At 39.9% G+C, this 20,380-nt stretch overlaps 2 protein-coding genes across 6 annotated transcripts in view; one reads left to right on the top strand and one right to left on the bottom strand.

Annotated features, from left to right (window-relative positions):
• INTS7 (integrator complex subunit 7) overlaps positions 1–5,200 on the bottom strand; it is an 86,241-nt gene extending 81,041 nt beyond the window's left edge. Inside the window, exon 1 of one of the 4 annotated variants that reach the window (XM_061161006.1) lies at positions 4,904–5,200. In XM_061161006.1, coding sequence (XP_061016989.1) covers positions 4,904–4,997 — 94 coding nt within the window. In that variant the 5' untranslated portion in view covers positions 4,998–5,200. The remainder of the gene's footprint in view (positions 1–4,903) is intronic. The other 3 variants (XM_061161008.1, XM_061161003.1, XM_061161004.1) reach the window with 3 other exon arrangements.
• Positions 5,201–5,320: 120 nt separating this feature from the next.
• The window catches only part of DTL (denticleless E3 ubiquitin protein ligase homolog), a 48,964-nt gene continuing 33,904 nt past the window's right edge, over positions 5,321–20,380 (top strand). Inside the window, exons 1-5 of one of the 2 annotated variants that reach the window (XM_061161001.1) lie at positions 5,321–5,503; positions 12,775–12,900; positions 13,689–13,787; positions 16,675–16,736; positions 16,822–16,942. In XM_061161001.1, the coding sequence (XP_061016984.1) occupies positions 5,452–5,503; positions 12,775–12,900; positions 13,689–13,787; positions 16,675–16,736; positions 16,822–16,942 (460 nt within the window). In that variant the 5' untranslated portion in view covers positions 5,321–5,451. Of the gene's footprint in view, positions 5,504–12,774; positions 12,901–13,688; positions 13,788–13,882; positions 15,080–16,674; positions 16,737–16,821; positions 16,943–20,380 lie in introns of those variants that run through there. The other variant, XM_061161002.1, reaches the window with a different exon arrangement.

Genomic DNA, 20,380 nt, shown 5'->3' with positions numbered 1-20,380 from the left:
ATCTGTGGATTTCAATAAGAACCAAAGAAGGGTCTTGAATTTTTGGATCAGTTCTCACAGCTGGCCAAGGGATCACAGGCTTTAAGAAGTAGCCCATTATAATGCTTGTTTTTATCTGCCTTTGAGTTAACAGTCTGACCTCAATTCTATTATACATGATCTTAGAGGTCCACAGGCTTCCCAGATGGCTCAATGGAAAAGAATCCACCTGTAATGCAGCAGATGGGTTCGCCCTTGGTCGGGAAGATCTCTTGGAGTAGGAAATGGCAACCCACTCCACTATTCTTGCTTGGAAAATTCCACGGACAGAGGAGGGTCACCAAGAATCAGACATGACTGAGCACACATGTGCCAATACCACCAGATCCACATCTCAACACTATCAAACTAAGTTTGGTCTGGTAGTATAGATTCCTAAAGAGAAAGAATTTGATTGACTCAGTGTGGATCACATGTCCATTTCTGAATCACTTACGGCATGGAATTAAGTCACCTGGTACAGTCTTGGCTGCAGAGACCTCCCTCTTTGGAAGGGGATATAGGGACACTGGCAAGGCCTCACATTTATCATGCCAACTACATCTGTGCCAACACGGACAGTGTAAAAGCAACCTGCGCTCTTCTTCAGTCTGAGAATTTAGATGTTTCACAACATAGGTGACGTGATAGCATCTAAGGGGAAAATAAGGGAGACAAGATAGTTGTCCTGATTTGCAGCATACTTCTATTCCATTATTAATTTCGTCACTGAACATACCATCAAGTTTCCCACGCAGCACTAAGCTCACCAGCACCTCGGCTAGCAACCCCAGCCCCTGCGTGCCCCCCTCTCTCACTGCCCAGGCACAGGAAAGGGAAACTGTTCTCTCCCCACTGCTCTTTGATCTCACCCCTCCCAAGACCAACCTCACAGAAAGCAGGGAGGCTGAGCTGTGTCTTCTGAGGTAGCGTCTCCTTTCCACCCAGGGTGGAGATTTTGCATAGGTTTTCCTAAATCATCAGGACACTTCTCATCAGCTGACTTAAAAATCTTTAGATTGACAATGTTTAGTGAAAAAGTTACACTAACAATAAATTATGTGATGTAATGCCTGTACTATAGAAATGATGGTCTGTATTATGAAATGTCCAATGCACATAAGTTGTACTTGATTTAACAGTTAACTCAGTTTACTTTGTCTTCACAGCTCAGGCAGCATAGTTATCAGCTTAAAACTTTAAAAAGCAGAAGGCAAAAAGACCTCTACATGGAAGTGAAAGTTGGTCCTCAAAAACGTAAACCAATCCATGTCAGTCCTCTGCTTAAAAGCTCTCCATGTCTTCTCAATGTACTTTGCATAAAATCCAAACTTCTTGTCCTAACAAGGCCATATTTGATCTAGTCCTATCTGACTCCTTAGGTGAGCTTCTTTTTCTTCCCATAGGTAAGAAGTGGATTTATTCAAAGAGAAACACACTCCATAGATACAGCATGGGCCACTACAGAGGGCGAGTGCTGTGGTCTTAAAATGTGGCCATGGTTAGTTTTTACGGGCTGGATAATTTCGTAGGCTAATGAGTGAGAGGATTAGTCCAACTACTTGGGGTAAGGGTAGGAGATTTCCAGAAATTGAGCCACTGCCCACTTTTTGGTCTTTTTAAAAAAACTTATTTTTAATTGAAAGATAACTGCTTTACAACACTGGTTTGATTTCTACTATACATCAACATGAATTAGCCATAGGTATACATGTCCCCTCCTTCTTGAACCTCTCTCCCTCAGGTGAGGTTCTTAAAGCTGTTTTGTTCACTAATACAGCTCCAAGTTTAAGTGCCTAACACAATGCAGGTGATTAGTAAATGAATTAATGACTATCATATGAATGATTATTTTCCTGTGTTACTAACTACATCCTAAACAAATGGACTTCAGTCAGCTTTAAAAGAGCATCCATTTATTCCTAGAGAGATCAGAAATAAATACCTTACTGCCATGCTTGCTCAAAATGCTCAGAACAAAGTGCAACAGTCATAACCATATAACAGGTTATAAAATGGCAGCATTTCCCAAGTGGGTTTCTTGACACTCATGCTGCAGATACTTCTTTATAATGGAGTTCAAGTATCACATCTGTATATCTAACTGCCTACCCAACATCTCCATTTGTATGCCTAAGAGAAAGCTCAAATTCAATAGTCCCACAATGATCTGATTATCATCCACTCAGTAAATGACAATACATACTTCCAATAGCTCTGACCAAAAAAAAACCAAGAAACCTCTGAGTTTCTCCTGACCTCTTATTCTCACATCCTCAACTAATTCATTAGCCAATCTTGTAGGTCCTACCTTCAAAATACATACATAATCTCAGCACTTCACACAGCTTCACACAGTAACCACCCTGGCCCAAGCCACTGTTCTCTTGTCCCTGGATGATTACAATCACCTCTTCACTACAGCAGTAGCCCCGCTGGTATCTGTGGAGCATACATCCATTCAGGCAACCCCAGACCAACTTCTACCTGTAAAATACTGGGTTGGTCAAAATGTTAATTTGCGTTCTTCTGTAAGATGTTATGGAATGGAATAACATCACTGCTGGGAGGATTAAACATGATCTAGGACTGACACCTGGTTTACAATTAAACACTCAATAGCCATCTATACACTTCTTACAGGTCTAAAATATTCCTATTTCAACTTTTGGGAAGGAAAAATTGTGTTACATTTTTTTCTTACCACAACTGCAAGTTTTTAGGTATTAAACAATTCTAGATTTCTCATCTTCAGAGTCCCATCCCAATTCTGTTCTACACTACTCCTCTACGGTCATTATGGGATGAGTCCACCCAGACCACAGTGGTAGAAAATCTCCTTAGAATTGGTAGAAATATTAGATATGTAGACCCGCAACTCTTATTGGGGAATAAGGAAGGAATTAACAGAATGGAGAGGAAAAGGTTATGGCAGTGTTTAAAAAACACATCTGATATTATGATTTTCTATTTCAGAAGGAAAAAGCCCTATAATTTTCTGAAGAGAAAGCAAAGCTCAACATCATTTTCTTGGATGATGGACTTGCACTACTGTGACTCAACCAAAGGAATATCTCATTGGAGTGTTATGACATTTTCATGTTGATCAAAAGAAGTTAAAAGTTTGTTTGTTTGTAAGTCTGAGAAACTCTTATCTGGACCAACACACTTTAAATGTATACAGGGTAAAAAAATTTTTTTTAAAGTTTCAGAAAAGTTAACATAGTATCCAAGTCAGAGGGCTGGGACGTGGCTCCAAGTGAACTTAAAAATCCTTCTAACCTCTAGTCCTGTTCTTAATATACTACACACTGGCTACAGTTAATAAAAAATTAACTGTATACCCATTCAATAAAAATAACTTAAGTACATTGAAACAAAAGATTCATTGTAATACTTTGAGTTCTCTAATAAGAAATACCTGCCCTTGCCTTCCAAACCCCTATCTAAAAGATAAGGCAAATCTCTTTTGCATTTTTTTTCTTTTGCATCTAATAAGGACTTTTCTCATACCATTATACCACTTAATATTTACAACAATCTTGCCAGCTCAATGGTATTTTACTCATTTTGCAGAGGAAAAAAACAAGATTAGGTTTGGTTAAGTGACATGTCCATGATCATAAAATTAGCGGAATTAGAATTCCACTCAAAGTCTATCCAAAGCTTCTACTACTACACCAAGCCTGTCCCGTCCCTTCACTGCCGTAAGGAAATAGAACTCATCTGCAGAATGTGTGTGAAAGTCGCTCAGTCGTGTCCGACTCTCTGCGACTCCAAGGACTATAGAGTCCAGGGAATTCTCCAGGCCAGAATAGTGGAACGGGTAGCCTTTGCCTTCAAGGGATCTTCCCAACCCAGGGATCGAACCCAGGTCTCCCGCATTGCAGGTGGATTCTTTACCAGCTGAGCCACAAAGAAAGCCCAATTAAATAATAACCAAGACTTTATTTTACCGGTTTTTAAGATGACTCTCAGTTTCAGAGATGTTAATATGTGAAAAAAATACGTATCTTAATGGATAAAATAAGGATATATGATGTCTCACTTACTGTGTTTTTAGAACTTAATTGTAGCTTCTAAGAAGTAACACTACTTTATCGATGAGCTTCAAATATTCCCTTTAAAACTACCAAATATAGGAAATATAGTAAGAAAATCATCTATCATACACAAGTTCCCAAGTAAATCCAGATTCTCTAATCTTTCCATTGATCTGACCCTGCCCTTAAAGTACAGTGCTTTAATTACACTAAGCCTGAGCCACAAGCGAAGCCCAAAAATACTGGCGTGGGTTGCCTATCCCTCCTCCACGGGATCTTCCCGAGTCAGGAATCGAATCAGGTTCTCCTGCATTGGAGGCGGATTCTTTACCAGCTGAGCTACCAGGGAAACAGAGAATGAGAAGGGGCTATGCTTTTCGGATGTCTTGGCCCTATTTCTGACCTGCCTAGTAACCGGCAGGTAAGAATTACAGAAATCAAATGAATCGCTGTAAAGTCGGTGCAAGATGCAGCAGTCTTGGTGAAGACCTGGTCTTAATTGCACATACTGAAAAATAATTTCCTAATTTCAATATACCACTTTCAGAAATTGTTTGGGAAATCGCGGGGCTGTACCCTCAAGTGGTCCAAACGAGCCTTTCGCGGGGACTCTCTACTTTTTCAGGTGTACAAGGCCAACCTAGCAACGCTGCCGCTTTCTGCCAGCCTCCCAAAGCCGAGAAAATCCCTGGGCTCACCAAAAGCAAAGGTGCCCACCCCCCGCCCCCGCCCAGGACGCACCGCGCATGCGCCTTCCCAGTTTCTCGCGCGGTTACCACCACCGGGTGGCGCCACTTCCCCCCACACCCGTTTCACCCGCGCAGCCCGCTCTTTCGAAATACCTTTGTCTAACTCCATAAGGGCAGAGTTAGCATCCAGCTCTTGTTCGCCATAGCCGGCATCTGCCAGAAAAGACTTAGTTGAGTTTGACGCCATGACCCATACAGTTACTCCACTAGCCTATTCATAGAGATTGCAAAGTCGGCCCCACCACCGCCATCTTCTTCCACCACCTTCTCGCGGATTTTTCCTCCGCGCGCTGTCAAGCTGCGTTACGCATGCGCCCTGGGCTCCCCGCCGTTCGCCAGCGCCCCTGCGGCCCCCCGCGCAGGCGCTCAGGGAGCTCTGGAACGCCAGGTTCCCGCGGCTGGGCGAGAAGGAGGCGGGGCTTCGAAGGGGGAAGTGACTCGTACGCGCCCGGACGCCGCGGCGAGAGCCAATCAGAGGGCGTGACGTCAGTTTGGCGGGGAGTTTGGTGACCGGGGCTTACAGTGGCGGGAGTTGGAGGCAATAACTAGTCGTGGTCTAAGGGGCGCAAGATACAGTTTCCGCTGGATCTGGAGGCATTTCCACGACTTTTTCCTCAGTTGAGCGTTTTCCACCGTCCCAGATGCTCTTCAATTCGGTGCTCCGCCAGCCCCAGTTTGGCGTCCCGAGAAATGGTGAGTAACGGCCCTAACCGCTGTCTCTTGCCGGCGGGATTCACCTCCCCCAGAACAACTCCTCGGACCAATGCCGATTTCAGTTCAGTTTCCCAGCCGCCGAGTTCTCCCCCAGCCAGAATGAGTTCGTGCTAGCTCGGAATACTGAAGAAAGCCGCATTTTCGTGCCCTCGAGATACTTTTCGTCGTAATGGAGACTTTTTTCAGTCGTGTAGGCTGAGGGAGGGAGGGACGTTGAGTTAACTGACCTCCATTACGGTTTTATGTCTGTTTTGCACGTTAACTGGAAAACGCGTGCATTTGAGTGTGTGTGGCTTTCTGAACGAACAGCTGTGTGAGATCATCAAGGGTTGTGCTCATTGATTAATTCATTCATTTGTAGTGGAAACTTAGTGAGCCCTAACGTTTGCTGTATACACCAGAGAATAGGATCGGCTCTTAAAAAGAACTCAGTCAGGCAGAGAGAACAGAACATCTGCTTCTAGCATGGTCAGAATTTTTTCTTCCTGATTAATTCAAGGGTATAAAAATTCGTAGTGATACACGGAAAAATGCCCGTAAGCACATTTCCCACAAATGATCACTATTAATAGATTGAAATATTTTACTCCAAAATGTTTGTCAATGCCAGAAGTAGGAAGTATTGTTATTTATAGATTTCTATAAAGTGTTTTATCTCTTTACTTTTACGATAGAACTTGGAAATACTTCCATGTTAGTATATTGGCTTCCAATTTATTCTTTCCAGTTCTTGAAGTTCCTTAGGTTAAAACATTGGCAATAAGAATTTTGGGCTTTAGGTTTGAGTGTCATCAACCTGAAACTTTCTGTTAAGTTTTTGATAAGGGAGTTAACACCCAAACTAAGCTTAGCTGCAAATGAAATCTCATTCATTTAAAGATGAACAAGGTCTTCTTTCCCCTAGAAACAGTATGGAAAACAAAATGTGAGAAGTGAGCTTTTTATATTTAAGGCATAGGTCTTGGAAAAAGATATTGAGACAACTGGGGAGTAGCTCCTCAACTTCCTTCCTCCAATCTAAAACTCTACCATCCTTATCTCTTAGACAGTCTTTTAAATTATACTCTCAAAGCCTCTGCTTTCTGTCTCTGCTGTGACCTTGCTTTACTAACTTCTGTATCCTTTGTGTCATTAATGTCAGTATAGCATGATAGTTAAGAGCTCTGTCTTCCTGACTGATTTCACCTCCACTCCTTACTTGTCTGTGTGACCTGGAGCAAGCTATGTAGTCTTTCTTTTGAAACAGATTCTTCTCTTAACTCTACATTCTGTCTGTCAACTTTCTTTTTTCTCTGATTTGTAAATATTTTTCCGGGAAGGGTAAATTTTACCCTCTACCCTGGTTGGGTGTATGGCTGGACTAATAACAAAGTAGACATGAGAGATTAGCAGAAGGAAAACAAATTTTAATTCATGCGCATGGAGATCTCATAGAAATGGTACCTAAGAAGTGGCCAAAGCAGGCAGCTTTTATACTTTTCAGACCAAAAAAAAAAAAGGCAATAAATTTGTGAGGAATTGACAGGACAAAGAAACTTAAGTTTGGGATACGTAATTAGTAAGGAATCTAAACAGAGTTTGGGCTTGGGGTAGTAAATTAAAAGAAGTTACAAGGTTTGTTTACACAGGCTTCTTGGCTCTGAATTTCCTCTCTGTTGGATAAGGGTGACCTTCTACCTCCAGTTGCAAGGAGTGCACCTTTCATAGGAGAGATTTATTTCCTGCTTTTCAGGGAGACAGGAAGGTCAGGGTTTCCTTCTTGCATCAGCTGCTTCTCAAGCAACTTCATTCAAAATAATCAATATGCTGTTATGGTATGTTTTGAGACAGCCCACACCGAGCCCCCAAATACTCATTCATTGTTTTGTGTTTAGGCACTGAAATTCATTCATTATTTTACATCATGCACCAAACTTTGTAGGACCATCTTTCTCCTTCCATGATCTATCCTAGGCCCCTTTTCTGTTTCTACCAACTCCCATGGGTGATCATAGCTGTAACCAGCATATCTTCCACTACTACCTGCAACCTTCTGTTCCCTTTACATCTGTTTCTGTGAGAGGTGTATAAGCATCTTCATCCAGGTGGTCAGTCCCAGAAACATCTCAAATTCATGTACCAAAACCAAACTCACTTTTGTCCCTAACCTGCTATATTACCTACTTAAGAAAATGGTCTCATTATTTTAAACTGGTCTTCACAGTCAGAAACCTGAAAGTTAATCAGAATTCTTCCATTTTCCTCAAGATACCCTTTCAGAGAAGTTCCCTTAAAATCTCTTGAATCCTTCTTCCTCTGTGTCTTCACTGATTTTGCCTCTTCACATATTTTGGATCTATGTTATGTTTACCACTCTGTTTCCCTAGGTTGGGCCTTTATACTTTCTTGTCTGGACTATAACAAGGTTCCTGAATGGCCTCTTAGTTTCCCTCTTTCCACTTTATTTTCCATATTTCTGCCAATGATCTTTCTAAAATGAAAGCTGATTACTCTTCTGTGTATTTTTTAATTGATATCTTGAAGTTTTCGTCAAAAGTTTAAACAGGTGCAAAGGATATATCATTTCTGACAATATTGTGTTTACCTTCTTAAATGAAAATGCTGCCTCAGTCTTTAAAATGTGTCTAATAGACTATAAATACTATAGTAATGATTTAATAATCACATCAACCATTTTTTAAAGTATAAATTGCTAGATAGTCTACACAGTTGTTTTTTTCCCTTGAATATATCTCCACTTCATTTCTCCCACAGATTTGTCCTAATGTAATTTGACTTTAAGTTTGAAAAGTCATTTTTTTGATCACCTTATCTTACTCTGTGTAAAAAACGATATTAATATAGTTTTAGAACAGAGGCTTTTAAGGACTGCCTCTCTGTCTGTAGATGGATATTTGTGAACTCTGCAACATAACTAATTATTGTATTCATATTATTCTTTTAGTGGTCTTTAATGGCTTGTTTACAATGATATCTGCCCTTAAGGTAATACCCCCAGGAGTAATGACTAAATCTGAATTGAATTTCTATGCCTCCTTTGTATTCCTTCAGGTTATTTCTGTGAACCTGCAGAACTAGATTTCTGTGAGATTATATCAGGCTAAGATGTCTTCTCCAAATGACATTTTTTATATCACCAAAAGTAAGAATTGAGAGTACTCTAAAATATGAGTGAGTTTCTTAATTATTTAGACAGTTCTCTAGTTTGTAACTTCATTGTTTCCTCTAATGCTTACTGTTTGGTTCTCAATAACTGTATACTAACTGAATATTTTATATATTTAAAATATGTTAACCTACATAGCAAAATGGTAAAACAAAACCCTGTAGATGGTTTACTATTTTAGGACCATAGTACACACCAGGTCTCTGACCCAAGCAGAGTAAGCTTTCCCTCCACTCTGAATTTCTTCCTCTCATATTATTCAGTGAATACTTACTCTCCTTTCAAAACTTGTGTTTGATTTCATCTTCTTTAAAGAATTCCAGACTCTACCTACTACTACTATTCAGGTCTTAAAATTGCTGTAATAAACTTTAAGATACTATGACTTGTTGCTGTTAACATTTTAGAATCCTAGAATTTCAGTGCTGGAAAGGAAAGAGAGAGTATAAGAACTAATATTTACTTGTGAATATGTTAGTGGCATGAACCTAACAGAAACAGAAGATACTAAGAAGAGGTGGCAGAAATAAACAGAAGAACTGTACAAAAAAGATCTTCATGACTCAGATAATCATGATGGTGTGATCACTCACCTAGAGCCAGATATCCTGGAATGTGAAGTCAAGTGGGCCTTAGGAAGCATCACTACAAACAAAGCTAGTGGAGGTGGTGGAATTCCAGTTGAGCTATTTCAAATCCTAAAAGATGATGAAAGCTGTGAAAGTGCTGCACTCAATATGCCAGTAAAGTTGGAAAACTCAGCAGTGGCCACAGGACTGGAAAAGGTCAGTTTTCATTTTAATCCCAAAGAAAGGCAATGCCAAAGAATGCTCAAACTGTCACACAGTTGCACTCATCTCACATGCTAGCAAAGTAATGCTCAAAATTCTCCAAGCCAGGATTCAACAGTACGTGAACCATGAACTTCCAGATGCTCAAGCTGGATTTAGAAAAGGCAGAGGAAGCAGAGGTCAAATCCATTGGATCCATTGGATCAACATCTATTGGATGATCCAACATCCATTGGATCATCGAAAAAGCAAAAGAGTTCCAGAAAAACATCTACTTCTGCTTCATTGACTATGCCAAAGCCTTTGACTGTGTGGATCACAACAGACTGTGGAAAATTCTTCAAGAGATGGGAATACCAGACCACCTGACCTGCCTCCTGAGAAATCTGTATGCAGGTCAAGAAGCAACAGTTAGAACTGGACATGGAACAACAGACTGGTTCCAAACAGGGAAAGGAGTATGTCAAGGCTGCATATTGTCACCCTGCTTATTTAACTTATTTGCAGAGTATATCATGAGAAATGCTGGACTGGATAAAGCACAAGCTGGAATCAGGATTGCCAGGAGAAATATTAGTAACCTCAGATAAGCAGATGACACCACCCTTATGGCAGAAAGCGAAGAACTACCACAGACCCTCTTAATGAAAGTGAAAGAGGAGAGTCAAAAAGGTGGCTTTAAAGCTCAACATTCAGAAAACTAAGATCATGGCATCTGGTCCCATTACTTCATGGCAAATTGATGGGGAAACAGTGACAGTCTTTATTTTTGGGGGCTCCAAAATCACTGCAGATGGTGATTGCAGCTATGAAATTAAAAGATGCTTGCTCCTTGGAAGAAAAGTTATGACCAACTTAGACAGCATATTAAAAAGCAGAGACATTACTTTGCCAACAAAGGTCCATCTGATCAAGGCTAAGGTTTTTCCAGTAGTCATGTATGGATGTGAGAGTTGGACTATAAAGAAAGCTGAGCACCGAAGAATTGATGCTTTTGAACTGTGGTGTTGAAGACTCTTGAGAGTCCCTTGGACTGCAAGGAGATCCAACTAGTCAATCCTAAAATAAATCAGTCCTGAATATTCATTGGAAGGCCTGATGCTGAAGCTGAAACTCCAATACTTTGGCCACTTGATGCAAAGAACTGACTCATTTGAAAAGACCCTGATGCTGGGAAAGATTGAAGGCAGGAATAGAAGGGATGACAGAAGATGAGATGGTTGGATGGCATCACCGACTCAATGCACATGAGTTTGAGTAAACTCCGGGAGATGGTGATGGACAGGGAGGCTTGGCGTGCTGCAGTCTATGGGGTCACAAAGAGTCGGACACAACTGAGCGACTGAACTGAACTGACGTTAGTGGCTACGGTAGGTGCCTTGACATTGTGGATTGGCCAAAAAGTTCATTTGGATTTTTCCACACCACCTTACCAGAAACCCAAACGAACTTTTTGGCCAACCTAATACATTATTTCCTTTGACTCCAACCATTGGATTATGTGTGATGTTGTTAGTAACTTAAGTTTGCAGTAATGATTTAGAACTCTAAAAACATAGAATTTTACTTGATAAGAATGGCTGTCTTCTGGTCAACCACTTGTAAAGGAATGAAACTAGAACACTTTCTAACACCATACACAAAAATAAACTCAAAATGGATTAAAGATCTAAATGTAAGACCAGAAACTATAAAACTCCTAGAGGAGAACATAGGCAAAACATTGTCCAACATAAATCACAGCAAGATCCTCTATGACCCACCTCCCAGAATATTGGAAATAAAAGCAAAAATAAACAAATGGGACCTAATGAAACGTAAAAGCTTTTGCACAACAAAGGAAACCATAAACAAGGTGAAAAGACAGCCTTCAGAATGGGAGAAAATAAGAGCAAACGAAGGATTAATCTCAAAAATATACAAGCAACTCCTGCAGCTCAATTCCAGAAAAATAAATGACCCAATCAAAAAATGGGCCAAAGAACTAAACAGACATTTCTCCAAAGAACACATACAGATGGCTAACAAACACATGAAAAGATGCTCAACATCACTCATTATCAGAGAAATGCAAATCAAAACCACAATGAGGTACCACTACACGCCAGTCAGGATGGCTGCTATCCAAAAGTCTACAAGCAATAAATGCTGGAGAGGGTGTGGAGAAAAGGGAACCCTCTTACACTGTTGGTGGGAATGCAAACTAGTACAGCCACTATGGAGAACAGTGTGGAGATTTCTTAAAAAACTGGAAATAGAACTGCCATAGGACCCAGCAATCCCACTTCTGGGCATACACACTGAGGAAACCAGATCGGAAAGAGACCCGTGTACCCCAATGTTCATCGCAGCACTGTTGATAATAGCCAGGACATGGAAGCAACCTAGATGCCCATCAGCAGATGAATGGATAAGGAAGCTGTGGTACATATACACCATGGAATATTACTCAGCCGTTAAAAAGAATTCATTTGAATCAGTTCTAATGAGATGGATGAAACTGGAGCCCATTATACAGAGTGAAGTAAGCCAGAAAGATAAAGAACATTACAGCATACTAACACATATATATGGAATTTAGAAAGATGGTAATGATAACCCTATATGCAAAACAGAAAAAGAGACACAGATGTACAGAACAGACTTTTGGACTCTGTGGGAGAAGGCGAGGGTGGGATGATCTGAGAGAATAGCATCGAAACATGTATATTATCAAGTGTGAAACAGATCGCCAGTCCAGGTTGGATGCATGAGACAAGTGCTCAGGGCTGGTGCCCTGGGATGACCCAGAGGGATGGGATGGGGGTTCAGGATGGGGAACACATGTAACTCCATGGCTGATTCATGTCAATGTATGACAAAACCCACTACAATATTGTAAAGTAATTAGCCTCCAACTAATAAAAATAAATGGGGAAAAAAAAAAGAATGGCTGTCTTAATGGTTGTGGTAGTCTTTGTGGTTATTTTTCGTGGTTGTCACCAAAGGACGGGGGAAGGGGTAACATACAAAGGCCACTGGTTTCTTGCCCTCTTATATACGTTAGCAAGAGGCTTCATTTAAGATGGTAAGCCCACAGCTGTATCTCACTGGAAGTTGAGAATGCTCTTTCATTTTTTCCTTAGGACTACTTAGGAAAATCCCTGAAACTGTATTCCAGAGGGCCATTTATAGTGAATAGATCTATAGTAAAGTATATGAAACTTTTAAAAATGAATTTTTGCCTCTGCATTTGTTAGAAGTACTGAAATGTGATGATATATTGGAATCTAAGGAATTTTGTCTTCCTTTAGGATGGTCTTCACAGTACCCGCTACAGTCCCTGCTCACTGGCTATCAGTGCAACTATAATGATGAGCATACTTCTTATGGAGAAACAGGAACCCCAGTTCCTCCTTTTGGATGCACCTTCTCTTCCAGTAAGAGAATTACTGAATAAGTGAGGCTTGGTCAGAAATGATCTGGTTCACTCTTTATAGAGGGAAAATATCCTAGGCTGTCTCTCTTTTAACAAAAAGTGGATGAGATGGTAGAGTTTTTCTATCTCCTCTCTTCTCATTTATAAAATATACTTTTCTTAATCTCTGTGCATAGTTATATATTTCTGCTAAAGCATGAGATTCTTATAGCATCATTTTTAGTTTGTTTGTTTTTATCTGATATCAGGAAAGGGTTACAAAGTTTCAGCCATCATTTTGATCTCATTGAATCTATCGCTTCTGCAGTGCATTGGGGAGCATATTCACAGAAGTAGAAGTACTTGTCCCTGCTGTTAAAAGTTTAAGAGAGGAAAAGTTGAGGAAAAAGGATATTATTTAATAGGGTCAGCCTGCTGGAGGCCTATATCACATGCTCCCATCCTTTTTTTTTTTTTTTTTGCCATTGGCCAGTACCACTCTTGTTTTGTTCAGGTATCACTCTTGATTCAGCTCTCCTTTAAATAAGAGATTATCTGAAGATTGGTGTTTTTTAGTCACTTACTAAATTAGATATTATGGCAAATTTTAAGCCATTTTTAACTCAGAAAAACCTCTACCATACCAGATGCTATATGGGTAGAATTGTCTTGCCTTTTTCCAAACAGGTTCTTTGTGTTTACCTTGTAGTTTTCAATTAATGTATATTATGTTGTTTATATATATATATATGGCTTTAAACTCAGCTTTAACATTTTTTCTTACTCTTTATTTTATTATTTCTTATGTAGCTCCCAATATGGAGCATATACTAGCAGTTGCCAATGAAGAAGGCTTTGTTAGGTTATATAACACAGAATCACAAACCAGTAGAAAGAAGTGCATCAAAGGTAAGTCAAGATCTAAAATATTCATTTTAATATTTTTAATTCATAAAGCTTCAAGGAAATTAGGCTTCCCGCGTAGCTCAGTCGGTAAAGAATTTGCCTGAAATGCAGGAAACCTAGGTTCTATTCCTGGGTTGGGAAGATAACCTGGAGAAGGAAATGACAACCCACTCCAGTACTGTTGTCTGGAGAACCCCATGGACAGAGGTGCCTGGCAGGCTACAGTCCAAGGGGTCGCAAGAGTCAGACACGACTTAGTGACTAAACCACCAGCACAAGGAAATTACTATTTGAATAAATTCTCAGTGATACTCACTTCTGATTAAGTTTGTTTAGGGGCCAGACTGAAAGTAAATGGTGGACTGCCTTTCTGTCAATAACTGTTAACTACAGCAAAATCTTTACTGAGAGTTAAGAAAAGTACATTTTAGGATTAAAAGCAATTTTTCTTTTAAAAAGTTAAATTTTACAATGTGGGAAAACATTGCTTTAAAATATTTATATTGAACAGGTATCTTTTATGCATAAGGCAAGGTTCTGCTGACCTTAAAGAGGTGCTAACTTGGGAAAGACTAGAGATTTCTTCAAGAAAATTGGAGATATCAAGAGAACATCTCATGCAAGGATGGACATGATTAAGGACAGATATGGTGAGGACCTAAGGGAAGCGGAAGAGATTAAGAAGAGGGGGTTAGAATGCACAGAACTATACAAAAAAGGTCTTAATAACCCAGATAATCACAGTGGTATGGTCACTCACCTGGAGCTGGACATCCTGGAGTGTGAAGTCAAGTGGACCTTAGGAAGCATCACTGTGAATAAAGCTAGTGGAGGTGACAGAATTCCAGCTGAGCTATTTCACATCCTAAAAGATGATGCTGTTAAAGTGCTACACTCAATGTGTCAGCAAATTTGGAAAATTCAGCAGTGGCCACAGGACTGGAAAAGGTCACTTTCCATTCTAATCACTAAGAAGGTCAGTGCTAAAGAATGTTCATATTACCATACAACTGTGCTCATTTTGTATGCTAGCAAGGTTATGCTCAAAATCCTTCTAGGTAGGCTTCAGCAGTACATGAACTGAAAACTTCCAGAGGTACTAGCTGTGTTCAGAAAAATCGGAGGAACAAGAGATCAAATTGACAACTTTGGTTGGATCATGGAAAAAGCAAGGAAGTTCCAGTAAAACATCTACTTCTGCTTCATTGACTATGTTAAAGCTTTTGAATTGTGGATCACAACAAACTGGAAAATTCTAAGAGACAGGAGTCCTGGACCACTTACCAGACCAGGAGGTAAGACCTGACTGGTTCAAAATTGGGGCAGGAGTATGACAAGGCTGTATATTGTTACCCTGCTTATTTTACTTATATGTGGAGTGTGTCGTGTGAAATGCCATGCTAGATAAATCACAAGCTGCAGTCAAGATTGCCAGGAGAATAGCGACAACCTCAGGGATGCAGATGATACCACTCTGATGGCAGAAAGTGAAGAGGAACTAAAGAGCCTCTTGATAAGGGTGAAAGAGGAGAATGACAAAACTGGCTTAAAACTCAACATTCTAAGAACTAAGATCATGGCATCCATTCCTACCACTTCATGGCAAATAGAAGGATAAAAAGTGGAAGGAGTGATAGATTTTCTTTCCTTGGATTCTAGAATCACTGAGGACAGTGACTGCAGCCATGAAATTAAAAGATGCTTGTTCCTTGGAAGGAAAGCTGTGACCATGCTACATAGCATATTAAAAAGCAGAGACATCACTTTGCTGACAAAGGTCCATATAATCAAAGCTATGGTTTTACCAGTAGTCATGTATGGATGTGAGAGTTGGACCATAAAGAAAGCTGAGCAAAGAACTGGTGCTTTCAGATTGTGGTGCTGGAGAAGACTCTTGAGAGTCCCTTGGACTATAGGGAGATGAAACCAGTCCTGAAGAAAATCAACCCTGAATATTCATTGGAAGGACTGTTGCTAAAACTGAAACTTCAATCCTTTGGCCGCCTGATGCGAAAAGCCAACTCATTGGAAAAGACCCTGATGATAGGGAAGATTGAGAGCAAGAGGAGAAGAGGGTTGCAGAGGATGAAATGGTTAGATAGCATCACTGACTGAATGGGCATGAATTTGAGCATGGAAACTCTGGGAAATAGTGGAAAACAGAGGAGCCTGGAATGCTACAGTCCCTGGGGTTGCAGAGTCAGACATGACGTAGTAACTGAACAGCAATAACAACAAAGTTAGGTGTTGAAAAAAAACTCAAAAAAGAAAAAAGGCTTTAGATGATGTAGATGAAATACAAAGAAAACACCACAAGGGTCACAGAAAGCTCTCATCTAGTAAAGTAGGTGAGGGAAATTTTTCATGAAGGATGGGACATTTAAGGTGGACTGTGGTATTTTAGACCAGTGGAGGTGGAATTGGACACTCCAAGTAGAGGGAAAAGCATTCGCAAAGGCCTCAAGATAGGAAAGCGTCAGAAGTGATGTGGATAGAGGGAGTGATGCAGTTTGATTGGAATAAGGTACATAGAGAACAGTGAGAGATACGGCCAACGTGAGCAGAGCTTTGAATGTTATAAACTTTGAATGTCTATAAAGTAGTTTAGACTCCTTTCAGAGAGCATGATGAAAATTTTTTAGAATGTTTCACAAATACTCTGTTTTAGAGAATATATCCCCTCATGGAAAGCAATTTGATATCAAACGGTAGTTTTATGAGATAGTGAAGGGAATGCATAAAGTGTGAATCCACAAATTCTCTTTGGCTCATAGACCTTACTGTACTGACCACTGATCTTTTTACTACAGTTTTTAAGCCATTTAAATTGTTGGTATGGCTACCACAGAATACAGTTAGACATTTCACGTTCACCATTTTCTTCGTTTAGAGTGGATGGCTCACTGGAATGCTGTCTTTGACCTGGCCTGGGTCCCTGGTGAATTTAAGCTTGTAAGTAACTTTCATTTTGGGGGGAATCTGAGTAAACACTGGTAAAGGGTTGTTTTATTAAGTCATGATACCTTATTTTTGAAAGGTTACAGCAGCAGGTGATCAGACAGCCAAATTTTGGGATGTAAATGCTGGCGAGCTGATTGGAACTTGCAAAGGTCATCAGTGTAGCCTCAAGTCAGTTGCCTTTTCTAAGTTTGAGAAAGGTAAGTATGTGCTTATCCTCTTTCATGTACTTAACCTCTTTCGTGGTGAAGTAATAAGCTGCATTTTTTGTACCTGTCAGATTTGCACCTTTCCCTACATAGATGATGGAGATTCTTAAGATGACCTGGAAACCTCAATGAAATCGAGTTGGATTTTAGTCCTATTCTAATGGATATTGCCTCTAACTTGTCCCTAAAAGTCAAGCATCTTCAGATAATTTTTTTCTATAATCTTACAGATGAGATAAAAATTTACAAATAGCCACAATACCTCCGTTTTTACCTATTACTCAAAATTAATCTTTCTAAATGTATTTAACTATTATAATGGGGAAGGAAGGTTTAAGGAGAGCTGTAATACAGAATAGTACTGTAGTAGCCAGGGAGAAACTTAGCAGGGGTGTCTGAATTAGCTCTTAATTGCTGTTTTCCTGTTTTTTCTCCTTTGTTTCTCACTAAATGAGAGTGAGACAACAAATATTCACCTCAAAGAAGTGGCTGATATGATCCATCTGACTTTAGTCTCATAATAATAGAAATAAACATTTTAGTCTCCTTTATCATTAAAAATTATTCTGTTTTTTAAAGGAATATTTCACCTGAGCATTCAGGAGTACTAAACCAAGTTGTGGAACTGGTTTGAACTTTAAAAAAAATCAGTTGGTTGCTATTGAGACTGGACCCATGAAGAGGAAATACATGACATAGTTTTTATATCTGTATAACTTTTCCCTAGCACATCTATTTTGTAAAGTTAGATATGCTTGTGTTCTAGTTTACTACACTTGTGTCAGAGTTCATTCTGAGTTTATGAAAATAATTTAAGGTCGTGAAAATGTATTAATTCTTAAGGTAAATTTGTTTCAGTTCAGTTCAGTCACTCAGTTGTGTCCAACTCTTTGCGGCCCCATGAACCGCAGCACGCCAGGCCTCCCTGTCCATCACCAACTCCCGGAGTCCACCCAAACCCATGTCCACTGAGTTGGTGATGCCATCCAACCATCTCATCCCCTGTCGCCCCCTTCTCTTGCCCTCAGTCTTTCCCAACATCAGGGTTTTTTCCAATGAGTTGGCTCTTCACATCAGGTGGCCAAAGTATTACTTTCAGCATTGTCCTTCCACTGAGTATTCAAGGTTGATTTCCTTTAGGATTGAATGGTTTGATCTCCTCATGAGCATAAAAATGAGGTGTGATGTGCATGCACAAAACAACAGCAACAAATGAAAAAAGCAAAACTGAGGAGCGTGTAAATGCTTGGTGGATTTTCTTGGTTTTTGAGGGGTTGTAGTCAACATGGTAGAAAAGATCATGATCAAGTTCTTTCAGCCCTACGTGAAGTGAAGTTGCTCAGTCGTGTCCAACTCTTTGCAACCCCATGGACTGTAGCCTACCAGGATCCTCAGTCCATGGGGTTTTCCAGGCAAGAATACTGGAGTGGGTTGCCATTTCCTTCTCCAATCATGCCGTACATAAGCAGGATACAAATAACCTGTTAGGACATAGTTATATTAATACTAGTGTAATTTGCCTTCTCTAAGTATCTACCACCTTAAAACCTGAAAATGTTTTCATTTCTAATTGTCAGTTACTCCCAGATGTGTTTTTTATGTGGTCCAAGGGGTGCTAGAACTACTAGTGGATAATTAAAAGTAATTATAAATATATTTCTATTACCCCTCCTACATTATCTTTGAATTTGTACCTTCTTTCTCATTCTTCATTCTCCAGTTTAAGACCAGTCTTTCTTCCTAGGGTACTGGATCTCAACCCTGACTCATTAGTCACCTGGAAAGGTTTTTGGTTTGTTTTTTTATTGAAGTTTACAATGTTGTGTTAATTTCTGCTGTATAGCAGTATGACTCAGTTACACACATTAGGGAGCTTTTTTAAAATACCAATTAAGTGTGAATCTCTCGGAGGTGGGCCAGGCATCTATTTTGTTAAAATTCCTCAAGGGATTCCAGCGTGCTGCTAATGTTGAGAAGCATTCTTGATCCTCCCCCAAGACCTTATGCCATCACTTATGTCTCCACAGTTTTCCTTTTCTTGGCTCTTCCTAGGAAAAGTGCAAGCATATCTGTGGCCTGTCCCTAAAAGAACATCTTAACCTTGAATTCTCCTTTAGCTATCACCCTTTCTTTTTTTTTTTTTTTCATTTATTTTTATTAGTTGGAGGCTAATTACTTTACAATATTGTAGTGGGTTTTGTCATGCGTTGACATGAATCAGCCATGGAGTTACATGTGTTCCCCATCCTGAACCCCCACCCCATCCCTCTGGGTCATCCCAGGGCGCCAGCCCTGAGCACTTGTCTCATGCATCCAACCTGGACTGGCGATCTGTTTCACACTTGATAATATACATGTTTCGATGCTATTCTCTCAGATCATCCCACCCTCGCCTTCTCCCACAGAGTCCAAAAGTCTGTTCTGTACATCTGTGTCTCTTTTTCTGTTTTGCATATAGGGTTATCATTACTATCTTCTAAATTCCATATATATGTGTTAGTATGCTGTAATGTTCTTTATCTTTCTGGCTTACTTCACTCTGTATAATGGGCTCCAGTTTCATCCATCTCATTAGAACTGATTCAAATGAATTCTTTTTAACGGCTGAGTAATATTCCATGGTGTATATGTACCACAGCTTCCTTATCCATTCATCTGCTGATGGGCATCTAGGTTGCTTCCATGTCCTGGCTATTATAAACAGTGCTGCGATGAACACTGAGGTACACGGGTCTCTTTCCGATCTGGTTTCCTCAGTGTGTATGCCCAGAAGTGGGATTGCTGGGTCCTATGGCAGTTCTATTTCCAGTTTTTTAAGAAATCTCCACACTGTTCTCCATAGTGGCTGTACTAGTTTGCATTCCCACCAACAGTGTAAGAGGGTTCCCTTTTCTCCACACCCTCTCCAGCATTTATTGCTTGTAGACTTTTGGATAGCAGCCATCCTGACTGGCGTGTAGTGGTACCTCATTGTGGTTTTGATTTGCATTTCTCTGATAATGAGTGATGTTGAGCATCTTTTCATGTGTTTGTTAGCCATCTGTATGTGTTCTTTGGAGAAATGTCTGTTTAGTTCTTTGGCCCATTTTTTGATTGGGTCATTTATTTTTCTGGAATTGAGCTGCAGGAGTTGCTTGTATATTTTTGAGATTAATCCTTTGTTGCTTCATTTGCTCTTATTTTCTCCCGTTCTGAAGGCTGTCTTTTCACCTTGCTTATAGTTTCCTTTGTTGTGCAAAAGCTTTTAAGTTTCATTAGGTCCCATTTGTTTATTTTTGCTTTTATTTCCAATATTCTGGGAGGTGGGTCATAGAGGATCCTGCTGTGATTCATGTTGGAGAGTGTTTTGCCTATGTTCTCCTCTAGGAGTTTTATAGTTTCTGGTCTTACATTTAGATCTTTAATCCATTTTGAGTTTATTTTTGTGTA

This window comes from Dama dama, chromosome 14 (assembly GCF_033118175.1).
Source record: "Dama dama isolate Ldn47 chromosome 14, ASM3311817v1, whole genome shotgun sequence".
Taxonomy (NCBI): Eukaryota; Metazoa; Chordata; class Mammalia; order Artiodactyla; family Cervidae; genus Dama; species Dama dama.
The sequence above is the reverse complement of the archived record's forward strand: the minus strand, read 5'-3'. Positions and strand labels throughout refer to the sequence as shown.